Source organism: Ammodytes marinus (genome assembly GCF_949987685.1).
Source record: "Ammodytes marinus genome assembly, chromosome: 5".
In the NCBI taxonomy this organism is placed as follows: Eukaryota; Metazoa; Chordata; class Actinopteri; order Uranoscopiformes; family Ammodytidae; genus Ammodytes; species Ammodytes marinus.
The window spans coordinates 6,434,339-6,451,276 of NC_137234.1; the positions used below are offsets into that span (position 1 = coordinate 6,434,339).

General features: G+C 38.8%; 1 protein-coding gene across 3 annotated transcripts; it reads left to right on the forward strand.

The window, feature by feature from the left end:
- Positions 1-3,771: 3,771 nt before the first annotated feature.
- On the forward strand, positions 3,772-15,797 carry znf143b (zinc finger protein 143b). 3 transcript variants are annotated; one of them, XM_080027268.1, is made up of 15 exons: positions 3,772-3,891; positions 5,590-5,705; positions 6,157-6,342; positions 6,770-6,850; positions 7,508-7,704; positions 8,475-8,543; positions 8,636-8,752; positions 8,983-9,058; positions 9,470-9,595; positions 10,421-10,600; positions 11,053-11,280; positions 12,334-12,491; positions 12,972-13,124; positions 13,627-13,749; positions 15,435-15,797. In XM_080027268.1, the coding sequence occupies exons 2-15, from the start codon at positions 5,600-5,602 to the stop codon at positions 15,516-15,518; spliced, it is 1,884 nt and encodes a 627-aa protein (XP_079883394.1). In that variant the 5' UTR covers positions 3,772-3,891; positions 5,590-5,599; the 3' UTR covers positions 15,519-15,797. The 3 variants fall into 3 exon arrangements, with proteins under 3 accessions (XP_079883394.1, XP_079883395.1, XP_079883396.1); XM_080027269.1 differs by having other exon boundaries at positions 3,839-3,891; positions 5,593-5,705; XM_080027270.1 differs by lacking the exon at positions 3,772-3,891 and adding an exon at positions 3,985-4,543.
- Positions 15,798-16,938: the final 1,141 nt, after the last annotated feature.

Genomic DNA, 16,938 nt, shown 5'->3' on the forward strand with positions numbered 1-16,938 from the left:
GTGTGTGTGTGTGTGTGTGTGTGTGTGTGTGTGTGTGTGTGTGTGTGTGTGTGTGTGTGTGTGTGTGTGTGTGTGTGTGTGTGTGTGTGTGTGTGTGTGTGTTGTTTGAAAAGTCAGTTTTGGTAACATTATCGGCTACATAACATAATTCATGGAAAACCAACCTGAGTAGAGGTGATGACATATTGTGCGAAGTTAAGACTGAAGTGGACGGACAGCGACACTTCACCGGATAGCTTGTTGGCAATGTCTGGGGGCGACACCAGTTTGTAAACGCTGCCATCCTGAGAAATACAGAGAGAGTTCTGTGGAGCTGATAGGCTTAATCAACTTTGTGCCAACTCATTTGCTTGAATGTAACCGACATTCATTTTAACAAAAAATGTACGCACTATAACTTTAAATCATGCAGCATCTTTATCTAAGACATTTTCCTTTCTGCTGGTGTTACATTAGAACTTTATTTATTTGAGCCTACATGAAACATGGGTATCCATAATTATGAAATGTATTTCATAAACACACATTTACTCTGTATCCTCTGAATTATTAAAGCTGCAGGAGAATTTGTTTACATATGAAGAGCCTGCAGTTGGTTTACAAAACATATTGTCTCTACATGATGTAATCATCATAAATCACATTTTACCTGGAACCAAAGTCAGACTAGAATGTGTTTATAAACTAAACTGTGGGGCCTTGCTGCTGTAAACAATTACAGTGAAACAGTAACTTTTCAGGAAACTTTCTCACTTAAAACAGTGTTCCAGTGATCACATATCCCTGTGAGGAAAGTTTGTTTATTCAGTTATGAGAATATATCTTAGAAAATGTTCAGTTCTCTGACACACCCAAAGTTACATTGTTTTTCTTCAACACACACATACACACACACACACACACACACACACACACACACACACAAACACACACACACACACACACACACACACACAGATAAAGTGAGTTGTAATATTACCTGCAGTATTTATGTTGTACATCTGCAGAAGACAGCGACCCCTCACTGTTGATGTTGGTTTCCATGGAGAGATGTTTGAGTCAGTCTCCTTCATGGCCTCTGGAGGAGCTCTTCAACTGACCCGCAGAGTATTTAACTCAACACTATCGTCATGGTACAGTTGCTATGGTGCAGTCATAGGTCAGCACGGCAATTAAAGCTGCTCTCCATCCCTTCCTGGACGAGCTGTGTGCGCGTGTGTGTGAGTGTGTGTGTGTGTAGGGGGGTCAGGGCTTTTCTTCTGTTTTACCTCTATAATTGTGTCAGACTATTTGTGGCTGTCCTGGTTTCACAAATGAGTCATACATTTCCTGTGAAAAATTATGCAAACTCACTCAAAGACTTTCACCTCTTTCACTTTATTCATTCAGGGCAGCACAAGTGTCACTTTCATTTTGTAAACAGTAAAGGGCTCATATACAAGGATGATTTATGACTAGATAATACATTTACAACCTAATGAAAATATACTGTATGTCTTTATCCAAAACAGTAGATAAACAGTTAACCTATGTATGCAACAGATTGTGCTAAACTTATCAACACCAAACAAACACCAGCTAAAAATGCAGAAACATATTTTGCCAGAGCAATATTCTTTGAGCAATTAATCACAATCCTATCATAATCTTAAATTCTACAGAACAACAGTTGAGTTAATAGTTTAATACATTATGTACTAGCTGCAGAAAAAAAACACTGTAGGGCCAAGTACTGCAAATTGGCTGCAACTATGACTGCCAAGGCTATATGAGGAACTGTTGGTGGGAGCAGCAGCTTCCTTTGCGTCAAACCGACTCATTTATGCAGGCAGCGAGAGAGAGAGAGAGAGAGAGAGAAGATGTTTGAGATGATTAGAATTTTTAAGTTCCTTATTAAGACATCAAGTTGTAAGAGAAGTTATTGTATTGCATCTGTTTTTCTGTGTGTGGTGAGGGCAGGAAGGTTTTATCAGGAATCACACGTTGCCAAAGTCAAAACCGTTGAGCAAAAAGAAGCAAAAGTATAAAAATACTTTTTTTAATTGTTATTTTCAACTATTATAACAACAAACAGACAACAAAAATGTATAACAAAAAATATAGGACTATGAAATATAACATAAAAAGTCCACCTGTTAAAATAGGTCTAATTTTCTTTTGTTTATTATCCACGACACACTCGGTAGGCTATATCTAACATAAGACTCAGTGATAATATCCTAGGTAGCCTATTATAATTATTTTTATTCATTTTTTATACGCAATAATTGTAGGCTACACACAAGTCCCTCCACTGGCTCAACTTCTCGGATAAAAAAAAAAGTATTGTAATGGTCTACTTTTCTGTAGTTCTGTAGCAAAACTGACCCTTTTTTATGTTTTCTTTAACCTTCTTGTGTTAATTATTAAAGGAATACTTCACCCATACGGAACCAGCGTTCTATCATTATAAAAATCACTATTATAATATAATGAATGAGGTTTTTCTTTCCTCAGTCTTCCCTTGGCCCAGCTGTCCTGTTAATCCTAACCCTTACTGTGATGTCACAAGAAGGAAAATGTAGGGTTAGACCAGGGGTCACCAACACAGTGCCCGCGGGCATCAGGTAGCCCGCAAGGACCATATGAGGCGCCCGCAGGCCTGTTCTAAAAATAGCATAATAATCTGTTTCCCACCTTTTTTAAGTCATTGTTGATAATTATTGTGAGAAATCTTTAACATGATCAGTGTCTTCACATAGATGAATATCATTAATCATTAATAATAATAATAATATATAACTAAAGGCAAACTGAGCAAATTTGTTATTTCAGAAGAGTGTATCAAACTGGGTGCCCTTCGTATGACTCAGTACCCATGAAGTAGCCCTCAGGTTCAAAAAGGTTGGTGACCCCTGGGTTAGACAGTGAGACCATAAAACACTCTTTCTGCCTTTTCTCAGGCTAGGATGATTTCTGATTTCAATTTTTTTTGCACATTTATACTACATAGGATCTACGAGTTCAATAGCCTACACCTTCATTTTCCAACCGGTGAAGTAGGTCTTTAATGTTATTACAATTGTTTATATTGTTCCTCTCAATACATAGGCTATGACTATGTATTATGTAGGCTACTTCTTTAGTTGTTCCTATGTTTGTGAATGATAGACAGTAGCCACTATCTATGGTAGCCTAGTAGCCTACTGCATCAAGATAGGCTATATCTTATCCATCTATTATTAATGTAGACCTGTTCGTGGGTTGAATAGGCCTAGTTCTACTGTTTATGGACGGTTTAGGAAAACGCTAAAGGTTTGTCCATTTATTTTCCAGCTGTGATACTCTGTGTTGTAGTTCAGTCAGATGTCAACTGTACATGTCATCCCTCCAAGGCTCTCTTCACTGCATTGCCCAGATTCCCCCTTTCTTTTTACCCACACGACCTTGTTTTCAACATGGATGCCGAAAAAATATCCCCACTCGCTGATGTTTTTGTTGCTAAAGAACAAATCTAACAACACCCTGCGACACAGCGTGGCTTCGAACACACGGCCTCGGTCGATTGTACTCTTATGTGGAAGCTTACAAATCAATTTTTCTAGGACGGCGTAGTGAAAAATATCGAAACAATACGAATACTGACGCGGAATGGCGTCTGCCAGGGGGCCTGGGAAGCTGAATAATAGAACACAATGGCTCGATAGAACGTTGATAACAGCGAATGGAACCAATCGAAGCGTGGCCTGAGAACTCTACTGACCAATCAGAGTTTTCAGAATGCCAGTGGGCGGGACATCGCTTGGAGGGTTCGTTCTGTCATACATGTTCCCGGCGCGCGGACGGAACGAAGCGTTTCCTGCACTGGTGCATGGTGGTCGAACAGGAGGAATTGTTGGAAATTTTTCGGAGGTTAGTTTATAAATTGGTTTTTACCCAGTATGCATTATTCCCACAGCCATGTCTGCGCGAGGGAGCGACAGGCTGCGGCGGTTGGGGAGTCAGAGAACGAACGGAAAATACTGCTTTACCTTAAAATAAAAATTGACATCCACCGAGTCAAAATGCTTATGTTAACATTAATTAGCTCGTGTTCTTGTTTCCGAACTGCGACGCTAGTTAGACGAGCGAGGCTGGGAGCTAAATGGGGACAGCTAGCTAGCCCTTTAGCCGTCATAGCGGCAGTATACACTGCAAATACAAACTACACACAGTTGTGTTCTTGCTTAATATGTATTTCTTTAACAACATTCACGTTATATCTCTTAAAAATAACAAATCGTGACTGCTCCGGTTAGCAATGCTGTTAGCATGGTGGCTAACCACAGCTATGACATTAGTTTGAAATGTTTTAACCATCCAAACATGGTGTCAGTGTGCAAACCCACAAGTGTCAGCTGTACACAAGACAAGCTTCACTTCACTGTAGATAATGTTTCTTTTACAGAGCGACAAATGTTGCAAAGTCACAGTTCTGCTACTCCGCAGCCTCAAAAATGCTGTTTTGAAATTATCAAGCGCCAAAAACAGAAACGTTTGATGGATTGAACAAGAGCTCGTGCAGGTAGTTAGTGTTAAAAATTCAAATATATGAGAGGAAATGTTTGAGCTTATAGTTAACGCATATAATTGCAAGTGGCGTTTATGTTTGTAATAAACGAAGCTAATAATGTTTCAAATATGTAAACAAGGCTGGGGTGCAAACAGCTGCAGGGGCCCTCAAAACTAAAAAGTGTGTAACCTATGAGAATATGCACCATGAAAGAAAATTTAGGTTAAACAACAAAATAGAAAATTAAAGCAAGTTTCCCATTGCAACAACATTCAATTTGAACTTCCTTGGAGGATAACAATTGTTCATTGTGTGATGAACACACTGAAACAAAAGGACATTGATCTGTGCAATGTAAATGTGTTGGTTCCTCTTGGGACGATCTGCATTACTGTTTATTCCCTGACAATTTCAATCAATTCTCGAAAAAAAATATTAATTGTGGTGTATTTAGGGGAAGTTGATTTAGAAATTAACAAGATTATTATTCTTTGACATTTGCATCTTACATATTAATAGATTCTTAAAGGTGCACTATGTAACTTTGGGTGTGTCAGAGATGTGAACCTTTTCTAAGATATATTCTCATAACTTTATAAACTGCAGGCTCTGAAAATATAAACAAATCCCCCACTGAAACTGCATAGTGCACCTTTAAACACAAACTAATTTCTATTTATTTTTAATACAGAGCTGTCTCAAAATTGATTATCGCAAAATGAATGGACAATAATTATTCGAAAACTCTGAACATAGATAGAGGAACGTAAAATCCTTCACTTAAAAGCACAAGTGCAATGACCGTTATTATTTATCATTCTCATTATGATAAGGTATTTGGGGGCATTGCGCTGGCCAGTTTTGTTTCTTGGGGTGTTGCAACTCCTTCATCCCACCTATAAATGATGCCCTTGTGTTTGCTACACCCCATTACCTAAAAATATGCTTTTTCAGAGCATCAGTGACTGTCATCTCTCATAGTATCTTGATTGTAAGTCTCTGTGTCTCTGTATTAACACGTGTTTTTAATATCCCGTCTCCTGTGTGTGTCCCTGCAGCAGCTGAAGCATGCTCCTGGCCCAGATCAACCGGGACTCCCAGGGAATGGCAGAGTTTCACGACGCAGATGGCCAGCCGGTCACGCTCTGTCTGACCGAGGCCGTCACCGTGGCAGGTGAGCTCACTAACTTCAACTTGTCAGCGATAGGGGTGTGAACGTTTACACTTGTACAGGTGCACACCCCTAGTCAGACTCAGCACTATACGAATAATGCCATTTGAGTCAACTTACGACTTTCATACAGCTTGAGGTAGACAAGTGACTACATTATATTAGCTATTTGATGCAATTTGAAGTTTTTTCTTATCAGTTGTGATAATGTTTGCTGCTGGCAAAATTTAAAGGCAAACTTTATTGATCTTATGAAGGGAAATGTACAGGGACATATGCATAATATTGACAACCAGAATACATTATGAACATCTGCTAAAAGTAACATGACATGATGCATAAAGTTAAGTTATCTTTATTAGTCAATTTACACGAGTCACATTGAAATTCGATCTTCTTACACTAGTCTGAAGCCTATCCGACACATAGTCATTGTGTCATCTCATTCCCCCAGACGGCGATCAGATGGACGGCATGGACACAGTGAGTCTGCAGGCGGTGACGCTGGCAGACGGCTCGACCGCGTACATCCAACACGACTCCAAGTCCTTCTCTGACGGACAGATCATGGACGGTCAGGTGATCCAGCTAGAGGACGGGTCCCAGGCCTACATTCAGCACGTCTCCATGCCCAAAGCAGGTCATTATAACGTCTGTGTAATGTCTCTACACAGAGAGAACAGCACACACACATTAAACGTTTTTTTTTTTGCTACTTCACATTTTTTAATAAGCAATCGTACAAAGAAGTACGAGGAGTATTACGTTTCTTTTTCTAGCCTTTTTTTTATCTCGATATTGAATTTCGTCTTTATTCTCGAAGTGCATAATAAAATAAAATAAGTCCTCCTTTCATTTTTGCTCACTATATTTCCTGAAGTCTTTCCCGGTTTTCTGGCTGTATTGGCAGAGAACAGTATTTATATTGTTATTTTTATGCTGGAACACCAATAAGCTAATGATTCATTTGTCTTTGGTCTGGATGCCATATTGTCATCTTATAGGGAATCAAAGATAGAGTTTGTGTGATTGTTGTAGCCTAATGTTGTGTCTTTTTTGTTTTGTAGGAGGGGACAGTTTACAGCTTGAAGACGGACAGGCCGTTCAGTTGGAAGATGGAACAACGGCCTACATTCACACACCCAAAGGTCAGCTGGGTTTCCTCAGACAGATCTTAAGCATTCGGCTGAGTCAGCTCTGTCTGTCTGTCTGTCTGTCTGTCTGTCTGTCTGTCTGTCTGTCTGTCTGTCTGAGGGTTTTAATTGGTCTTGGTGACATGGGAAGTAATAATTGCTCGAACAAATTCTTAAGGAATAAACCTATAAATGTATACTTTAGTAATTGTAACTCATGTATCTGCAAAACCCTCAACTTTTAGTTACTCGAAGTGACTTAATAGGCAAGACAAGGCAAGTTTATTTATATAACACAATATAAATCTCTCCATCTACAACTAACCTAAACCTGTCCTCGATAATTTTCTCTCCATCAACCTCCTTGCCCAGAATTTGGCATTTTAATAACTGTTATTGTCCCATTTGTGTTGCCTGTGGTGTCTAAATCTGTGTAATGGAAGCTCTGCACTGTTAAATGCAAAACAAATGTACCAATGGATACAGAGAAACTAACCTAAACCTGACCTCAATCATTTTCTCTCCATCAACCTCCTTGTCTCTTTAGACACATACAAGCAGCGCGGTATGAGAAACCCTTAACTTTTAGTAACTCAAAGTGACTTGTAGACAAGCCAAGTGTATTTATATAACACAATATAAATCTCTCCATCTACGTCCTTGTCCCTTTAGACACGTACGAGCAGAGCGGCCTGCAGGAGGTGCAGCTGGAGGACGGCAGCACGGCGTACATCCAGCACACGGTGCACATGCCCCAGACCAACACCATCCTGGCCATACAGGCTGACGGCTCCATCGCAGACCTCCAGGGAGACGCCACCGGCATCGACCCAGAGACCATCAGCGTGCTGGAGCAGTACACCACCAAGGTGAAAGTCAAAGTCAAAATTGTTTCTAGAGCACATTTAAAAACAACATCGGTTGACCAAAGTGCTGTACAAGATACAATACAAAATAACATATAAGATGCAGGGAAAAAAAAGTTAGGAGTGTCAAAGTCTCAACTTGTGTTAAAGGCCAATGCAACAAAAGTTGAAGGAGCCAAAGCATTGGTCTGCTCTAGTGCTAGTCGGGGACACTTTTATTTATTTTAAGATTATTTTTTGGGGCATTTTTATGCTTTATGATGTTACATTACCAGACTTTGCATCCCACAGTGTGTTTATAGGTATTGTTTTTGTAAAAGCTAAACTGTATTAATCTGTATAGACAATACATCAGCGTGCTGGAGCAGTACACCACCAAGGTGAAGGGGCCAAAGCATTGTTCTGCTCTCTTGCAATAGTCGGGGGCAACTTTTCATGTGACACAAAGTCTTATTATAATTTCTTAATTTTGGGGGTGCTTGTGGTGTAGTCGTTAGAGCCTCCTCCAAAAGAGGCTCAGTCCTCATCGCAGCAGACCACAGGTTCGAATCCAGCCCGTGGTCGTTCTCTGCATGTCATTCCCCTCTCTGACCCATTTCAACTCTGTCTTTCCAAAACTGTCTAATACAGTGACATTTTATTTATTTTTTTATCTTAATTTTGCTTATGAAGTATTGATTTAAAAGCTCTTTACATTTCCATTGGTTGTGGATGTTTATAACCCTTGGCATCATAAACTGTAACAGAACATTTCCTCTTTCCCCTCCTGTCAGGTGGAGAACATAGAGAGTTCTTTGGGTTCTTACGGCAGAGTGGAAGCAGACAACGGCGTCCACATGCGGGTAGAATATCTCTTAGACAGTATTGTTTTCATGACTTTTTAACCTTCGTTCCGGTTCAACTGTGTCTAATTCATGTTTTTCTTCTCTTCCAGATTGTGTTACAAGGTCAAGACAACAGGCAAGCCAGGACCTCAAACGTGGGCGAGAAGTCTTTCCGCTGTGAATACGAGGGCTGTGGAAAACTCTACACCACTGCCCACCATCTCAAGGTAAGCGTGGGGGTTTTGTGATTGTGTGTGTGTGTGTGTGTGTGTGTGTGTGCACATACTGTACAAAAGTGTGGGATTTTTCCAAAGTCAATATTTCCCTTCAAGCATCTTCCTACAGTGTTGTTAGCTACTTGTTTGCTTTTCTAGCCTCACTGCTAAACGTGTGTGTGTGTGTCTGTGTGTGTGTGTGTGTGTGTGTGTATGTGTGTGTGTGTGTGTCCATCCTGCAGGTACACGAGCGCTCCCACACTGGAGACAAGCCGTACATATGTGACTATCCGGGCTGCGGGAAGAAGTTTGCAACAGGTAGCTGTGTGGAGAATTTAATTTATATTTATTTTTCACACAAATCTGTATGATTTTAAAAAGAAATCAACTTTGTAACATGGCATAAGTATTTCATGTCTTGCTAGACGGTGTAACAAGTATAGAGCAGTCCAGCCTACATCAGAATATAAAGGCTGTTCCCATTGGGCTCTTTATTTTTTGCTATAAAAAAAGCTATTTGTGCAATATAAGGGCATAACAATTGGTCTAGTTTGGGACAAAAAGCTATAGTGCTAAAGTGACCTGCTTGACAAATCAAACCTTTTGAGATAAAAAAATAAAACTGATTCGGCCAAGACAAATGATAGTTCAGATATAATTGAGAATGTCACTAACCCTCTATCTTTTTTTAATGGTGTCAATAACTCTATTTTTGATCTGTGACTTAAGGGTACGGACTGAAGAGTCACTCACGCACACACACGGGGGAGAAGCCATATCGATGTCAAGAGATTAACTGCTGCAAGTCGTTTAAAACCTCTGGAGACCTTCAAAAGCACACAAGGACTCACACAGGTACACAAGCAGCACACACACAGGACTGAATATACCACATGCCTGAAAACAGAGTGCCTTATTTTGAATTCTTAGTTTAAACTTATATATAGGGACAGCTCTTAATGAAATGATCTCTGAATGTATACTTGTAGTGTGTATGTATGGTGCATGCAAATGTATTCTGTATGCTTACAATATGAACCTTTAGGCATCTAATGTGGGTAAGCGGGTGTGTGTATGCACACGGTATGATGTAGGCTATGATTTGAGCTTCTTCTTTTTTATGAGAAAAATGTAATTGCTTGTTTCAGATTTTTTTTTTGTGGATGTGATTCCTATTTTGGGAAAACTGTATAGGAATTGTTTTGCTTTTTAGGGACCCCAGGAAGAATAGTTGTCACGATGGTGACAACTAATGGGGATCCAACAAACAATAAACAAACCTGTGTAAATGTCAGTACCAGTCAATAATGTGTCATAGGCCTAGATTGGGATTTTAACTGCATTTTCCTTTGCTGGGAGCTGCAATGTTAACATAATGAAATTGTTATTTTTTCATTTAAAAAATTAAGAGACCAGTCTGGATTTTTCTTAAATCTTCATCTCTACATAACTTATTGAAAATGCTCTTAATGACAAAAAATTTATTGGAATTTGGTAGAAATGTTGTCAGTAGTTTAAATTATAAAACCAAAATGTTCATTCTACTCAAACATATGCCTGTAAATAGTAAAATGAGAGACACTGAACATTTGGAGTGGTCTCTTAATTTTTTCCAGCCATCATCCATCCCATTGTATTCCCAGCTAATTAAACTCTACCAATCCAATGTCTTGTCCACAGGAGAAAAGCCTTTCAAATGCCCAGTCGATGGCTGCGGCAGGTCGTTCACAACCTCCAACATCCGCAAAGTTCACATCCGAACCCACACCGGGGAGCGGCCGTACTACTGCTCCGAGCCCAGCTGTGGACGCTCGTTCGCCAGTGCCACAAACTACAAGAACCATATGAGGATACACACCGGTCAGTCCCCTTACATCACCAATTTCATTTGATCTGTCCGCCCTTAAAGGAGTCATAAAATCATGGCTTTTGTGTCCCAATTATTAAGCATTTTTTCAATTCTTGAGTTCTTGTAAAACTGTGTAAAAGGTGCAGTGTAATATCTGAATATTTAGCATCATCTCATGGTGAAAGTTCTATAATGCCATGCTCCCTATGTAACCACATCCTTTCAAATAACAAGCTACAATGGCCTTCAATAAATTCTACACATTGCACCTTTTTAATAGTTTAAAGAAAAACTTTTAGATTCTACAGTTACAATTCTAGCATTCCTAAGTATTTGTCTAGTGTATGATTTGTTTACAAGCAAGAATTGTTCCACGTGTACTTAAGCAAAAGCAATAAGGACTTAGAATTACAAAAAAATTAAAATGAAAACCTCATTTCACATTGTCTGACTACTTCCGCAGGAGAGAAGCCGTATGTGTGTACAGTGCCTGGCTGTGAAAAGCGCTTCACAGAATACTCCAGCCTTTACAAACACCATGTTGTCCACACGCCCTGCAAACCTTACAACTGCAACCATTGTGGGAAAACCTACAAGCAGATCTCGACGCTCGCCATGCACAAACGCACCGCCCACAACGACACAGAACCCATTGAGGAGGAGCAGGAGGCCTACTTCGAACCCCCCACAGGTCAGTGTTTATATAATGGAATATAGAAATGTCTTGAAAAAGCCGTTTAAAGCAACTTTATGTAAATATATTTAAATAGAATATAGAGCTGCAACGATCTATTGATAAGTTAATGGACTGAAAGTAAATTTGTTGCAGCCTCTCCTTTGCGATTTAGATGTTTTTCTAACTTTTGTGTGAACGCATAATCGAGTTCATAATTGTCAGTTAAATCAATAATGATTTTTTTTTTTGGAATTGCCAGAAAGTCAGTTGGGTTTGGGTTAATGGTCTGATAAAACAACACTATGGAAGAATATTTTAACTTAAACACTCATATTTGGCCCAGTTCATCCGTGCCTCGCTTAAGTGCGATGGGCTCTCCTCCCTGCTAGCCATATCTGACCTGCACAGACGCTGCTATAAAAGATCCGTTCTTTGGCATGATCGCTTCTTGACAATACGTCACCACGTTTTAATGCGCCAGGTTTTGGGGATTTTTTTCCAATTGTCTTTGGATAATTTCATCAGGCCAAATTTCAGACCAACGCGAAACCTTCTACAAAAAGTGTTCCTAATGTCCTTTGCCTGCATTGACGTTTTGGGTCGGATCACTCACACTGGTCAAACGAACTAGACTTTAGGAGCATGTACTTGGGCATAGTACATGTGACCTAGTGTGAGTGCGCTCTGTTGCGCGTTGTTGTTTTTGTTCAAAGATTTAAATAAACGACGGTTGCAGCTTTCTTGTATGATACCCCTCTGGTAATGTGGATGGTCATCAATAAAACATGGGATGACACCACAAAGAACACTGTGTTGTGAAAAAGGAGAAGGGGCTAAATACCACAGACAATTTTAGCACAAAAACATAATTCAGAAAATGGGTGTATACGAAAGAAAGATTTGAAACTAAACATACACATTAAAATTTGAGAAATGTACCGGAAATATTCACAGATTGAAAATAAATGAAATATGAAATGACAAATCAATAACACAGAAAAGTATTATCTCACATACTGACAAAACCAAAACTTTTAAATTATTAATTTAATTCATTCTTCAATTCAGACGCCATTGACGACCCTAACGTCAGCTACACGACATCGGTGATCGGTGGCGAGGCCGACGACTCCGGCTCGGAGCAGGTTCCCATGGAGACCGCAGACATGGTTGGTCAGCAGCAACACATCGCCTTGGTAACGCAGGAGGACGGAACGCAACAGCAGGTAATGGAATGCAATGACATCACTCATGGTATATATTTATACTATAACACAGTATGTAACGGTTCAGAGGATTTAAAATCTATACAGTACATACAGATAGACACTTGACTTTGTTCATCCCCAAAGAGATATTGTATCATTTAAACATGATTTTAAAACAGACAATTAAACCTTCAATTCTACAGCTATTTAATCATGACATCCATGTTACTCATGCCTGTTTCTCAAACATTAGTAGTGTGTAGATATGAATTTAAACAGTAGTCATCCATTGTTTGTTTTTTTGCCATATTTTTGTCAGTAAAGCCCTAAAATCACTTCATATTATACGATATTCTGGTGTTCAAACAACAAAGGAATTAAGGCAGCATAATTATGAAGCTAACAATACACAACCACATCTTAACACACTGGATTGAAGTCACATTGTGCCATTATGATTTACAATGAAACTGAAAGTCCTTTTATATCTGACTCCAGGTCAGTATCTCTGAAGCCGACTTACAAGCTATGGGTGGTACGATCACCATGGTAACCCAAGAAGGCACAACCATAACCATCCCTGCCCACGAACTGGCAACGCAAGACGGTCACTCGGTTACCATGGTAACATCAGACGGCACAGAAGAACAGGTAAAACAATAACCCGAGTTTTGTGTAGACTCACTCGCTGTACAAAGACCTTGTTAGAATAATGTGTTGTGTTTTTCAGGGAGGGCTTTTACGCATTGTTAATAAAATGCATTTTGTTAATAAAAAGACAAATGCAGGACACAAGAGTTAAATGTGTCACAAAGAAATGTAGTACTACTTCATGAGAGCAGATATGTTTACCTAAAATGTCCCAAACTAGACATATTGTTATGCCCTTATATTGTACATTTTTTTATTCCTGTATTTTGCACATGTCCTTTTTTATATTGCACATTTCAAATTTTGATACCATTTGGTTTTTGTCTTACTTTTGCACTATTTAGAATTTAATTATTGTAGGCCTACATATTATAATTGTATCCTTTTAACTTATTGCACTGTGGAAATGTATATGCACTGTTATTGCAGAAATTGACAATGAAGTTGACCTGACTTGTATAGCAGTAGTTTGATATGTGCACCGTGCCTCTGTCTCCCTCAGGTGGCCATCATGACACCGGACATGGCCTCGCTGGTGGAGGAGGCCGGATACGGACAGGTCCAGGACGACTGTCACCCCGTCACATTACTGGCCACGTCCAACGGCACTCACATCGCTGTACAGGTTGGTATAGACACACTTTATGATAATAATGATAGCTATATAGTATAGTTTTGTTTTTATTTATTTGTCACATACACAATTGCTCAGTGCAATGTGCAGTAAATTTCCTATGTACCAGTCCGGCTGTAATTCAACTATATAAAGTGCAAGATTAAAATAATGATTGAGTGGTTGGGCTAAGTGACATTGACTGAGTATAGACCCACTCTATAATAATAAGTATATAATTAATTAATTATACTATTGATAATAATAGTTTAGAATCTTCCAAGAAACCCAAGAGTGCTTAACAAAAGTACAGAGGCCTCTAGGAGTGAATAGACCGGTTGGGCGAGTTCCATTATACAAATCTGTTTAGTTCCTTCCATGAAGAGTAAGATTGGATATACGTCGTCTGCCAACACTTTTATTTTTTCAAAACAGAACCTATGAAATTGATTATTTGGGAGTTTAATTTCAGCAATTGAGACCCATTTTTATCAGTTTATAGAGTTGATATATCAATCCTACACACTCAGTATGTTTACATGACGTTAGAGAAAATCGATTTATTGTGTTTCATGTAAACAAGTTTGTCAAACTGAAATCGTACTAATTTGAATTTGTCAATAAGTCTAAAAGTGTACTGCCTTTCTGCATTGTTCTCTTTTGTTATTGCTAAAAACTAATTGTTCTTTTGCTAATATGACACTGACATGAGTTTCAGTAAGGAGGTTAGTCTCTCCCCGCCCCCCCCCAAAAAAAAAAACTAAGCCCTCCCCTGATCCCACCCTGTTAATCTATTTGCCTAAATGCTTAACTCAAAGCCATGAGGTAGGTGGGGTCCAGCTCAGAGGGGTGTATGTGTGTTGTTACCCTCCTGCTAGTGCATTTCATTAAGGATCAAACTAAACGGAAACTTTACAACGACCCGATGTGTGAGTTTCCATGTAATCCAAATTCATGATTTATTCATTGAACAAGAAAAGGAAGCCGGTGTTGCAATAACAATTTACAGTTGTGGTTTAGCTTGTTTTTGCCCAGACACCAGTACAATAGCTTATCACCAAAAGCATTTGCAATACATTAGAGTAATGTATTCCATTGGTGGGACGACCAGGTATTGTGAAATGACAAACATTCCTCTAACCTTTCTTCATACAGGTCATGTCATTGGGACACAGGGTCTCATTTTCAAGAGAGACCTGTTAGACCACATAAAGTTACAGATATAAAGTTACAGACACAGTATTATTAATGTGACACGTTGATACACCACATTATAGAAAGAGGATAATATTTTCTACAGAAATGTTTTAACTACATTATATTATATATTTAAAAAAATCTAATTTAAATACTATATTACCTATTCAGGCTTAAAGACCCTGAGGGATTAAGACAGCATCAAAGGTAGCAGGTCTGACCAACCTTTATTTATCCTTAAAGACACTGTTTCCATGGGACCCCCTTCTTGCTCTGTCTGTCATGTTAATTACAGCTAAACACTCCTGTCCTACCGTTAGCCATCACGTGACAGTCAGCAGCTTTTAACTCAATCACTCACAGTCAGAGGTGGTATTGTCTTTTAAAAGCAGTGGCAAAGCTTTCGGATTAAATCAGTCGTAGTGATCGATTAACAGTGGTTATCAGCGTGTCAATCAATGTTTGAATTGTGCATTGTTTTCCTCTTTCTCTCTCTACAGCTAAGTGATCAGCCTTCGCTAGAGGAAGCTATCAGGATAGCATCAAGAATACAGCAAGGAGAGTCACCGGGCCTGGACGATTGATGGATTTATGTTTTTGGACTATTAATTTAGGATGAAAAACCATCTCAAATGGACTATATCATGAAATCACGAGTCTTCCTTCATGTTTTTTTTTTGTTTTTTTCAAGAAAAGAAAAGAACTTAGCTTTTATGTGTACATAGGATTTTGATAACTGGAGTTCTGCTATGCTATTAAATCCCTCAACCAAAAAGACGGGAGAGGGGGACGATGCTTTCTAATGTTCTTGGCGCACAGTGCTGTGTACAGCTAACGCTATTTCTAATAAATGAAAAAAAAGATTGACTGACTACTTGACTTTTGAGCACTTGAGTTATTGTTAAGCTCTTACCACCTTCATCTATGCATCGCTATAAAGACTTAAACCTGCAGTGTGTAGAATTTTGGGTTTTATTTCCTAGCAGACTTTGTAGAAAATAATTATAATATCCATAAGTACGTGCATAATAGCTGTATTGTTTTTTTCTCTTAGAAAGGGTCTCGTATATGTCCATATTTCTCCATACCTTGGACCAAGGCCTCGGTGCCGCCATGTTGGAAGCGTCATAGTTGGAATGTAATCAGGTGCATTGTTTATAATTTAGAATCGTTCTTGTCCTTGAAGGCCACTGTAGCTTCTGTTATTATTCAAAAGGGGTGTGGTTACACAGGGAGCGTTGCATTCTAGAACTTTCTCGAATTTTCTAGAACTTTCTTGATGATGTCATATTACACACTGCACCTTTAAAAACAGAAAAGCCTACAGAACATACTAAAATTAAATGTTTATAATGTCACAAAGTAATTTCTGAAAACACACCTCCACATAAAACCTTCAGCAAACTACGACTTTGACACGCCGCACAGACCAAAGGTTGTTTTTTTGTTTGTTCATAAATAACACCCTACTTCATTAGAAAGTATCTTCAAAAACGTTTATTTTTTTATATTTATAAAATGGTTTTATTATATTTCTTTACAAGATGTGCATTAAGCTTTATTCTGCTCTGTAAAGCACTTGTTAAACTTTGTGTTGAAAAGTGCATACAAAAAAGTGTCTTATTACATCACTATCTAGTCCCTTTAAAATCTAGGTTATCTAGGATCAGTGGCAGAACCTCCTACATACTGATTGCAAAGGACACATGGACACATGTTCAAACTTCAAGGTTTAAATGTATACAGAGCTTTGTTTTTTTCCACATGTGGGTCCTCCCATATGTTATTATAACTGCAAAGAATGATGACCTACATAAGCACCACCCAGCTTACATAACAAGCCAGGTCACAAACCAGGTGAATTTAAATTACAATTGAGACTTTGGAAGTTTGCAGAATTTAGTTGGGACAAAAAAAGAAAAATGACAGGTTAGTTTTACATACTATCTATGGTTCGTAGCCTAGTATGCACCTTTTATATCAAGTTAGGCCACACCATGTGAT

What these genes read in the sequence shown, in the direction of transcription:
- znf143b (XM_080027268.1), top strand. Translation starts at nt 5,600, where the DNA reads ATGCTCCTGGCCCAGATCAACCGGGACTCCCAGGGAATGGCAGAGTTT. An exon ending in CCACTGCCCACCATCTCAAG is followed by an intron (nt 8,753 to 8,982) that starts GTAAGCGTGGGG and finishes TCCATCCTGCAG; the next exon opens with GTACACGAGCGCTCCCACAC. An exon ending in CTACTTCGAACCCCCCACAG is followed by an intron (nt 11,281 to 12,333) that starts GTCAGTGTTTAT and finishes TCTTCAATTCAG; the next exon opens with ACGCCATTGACGACCCTAAC.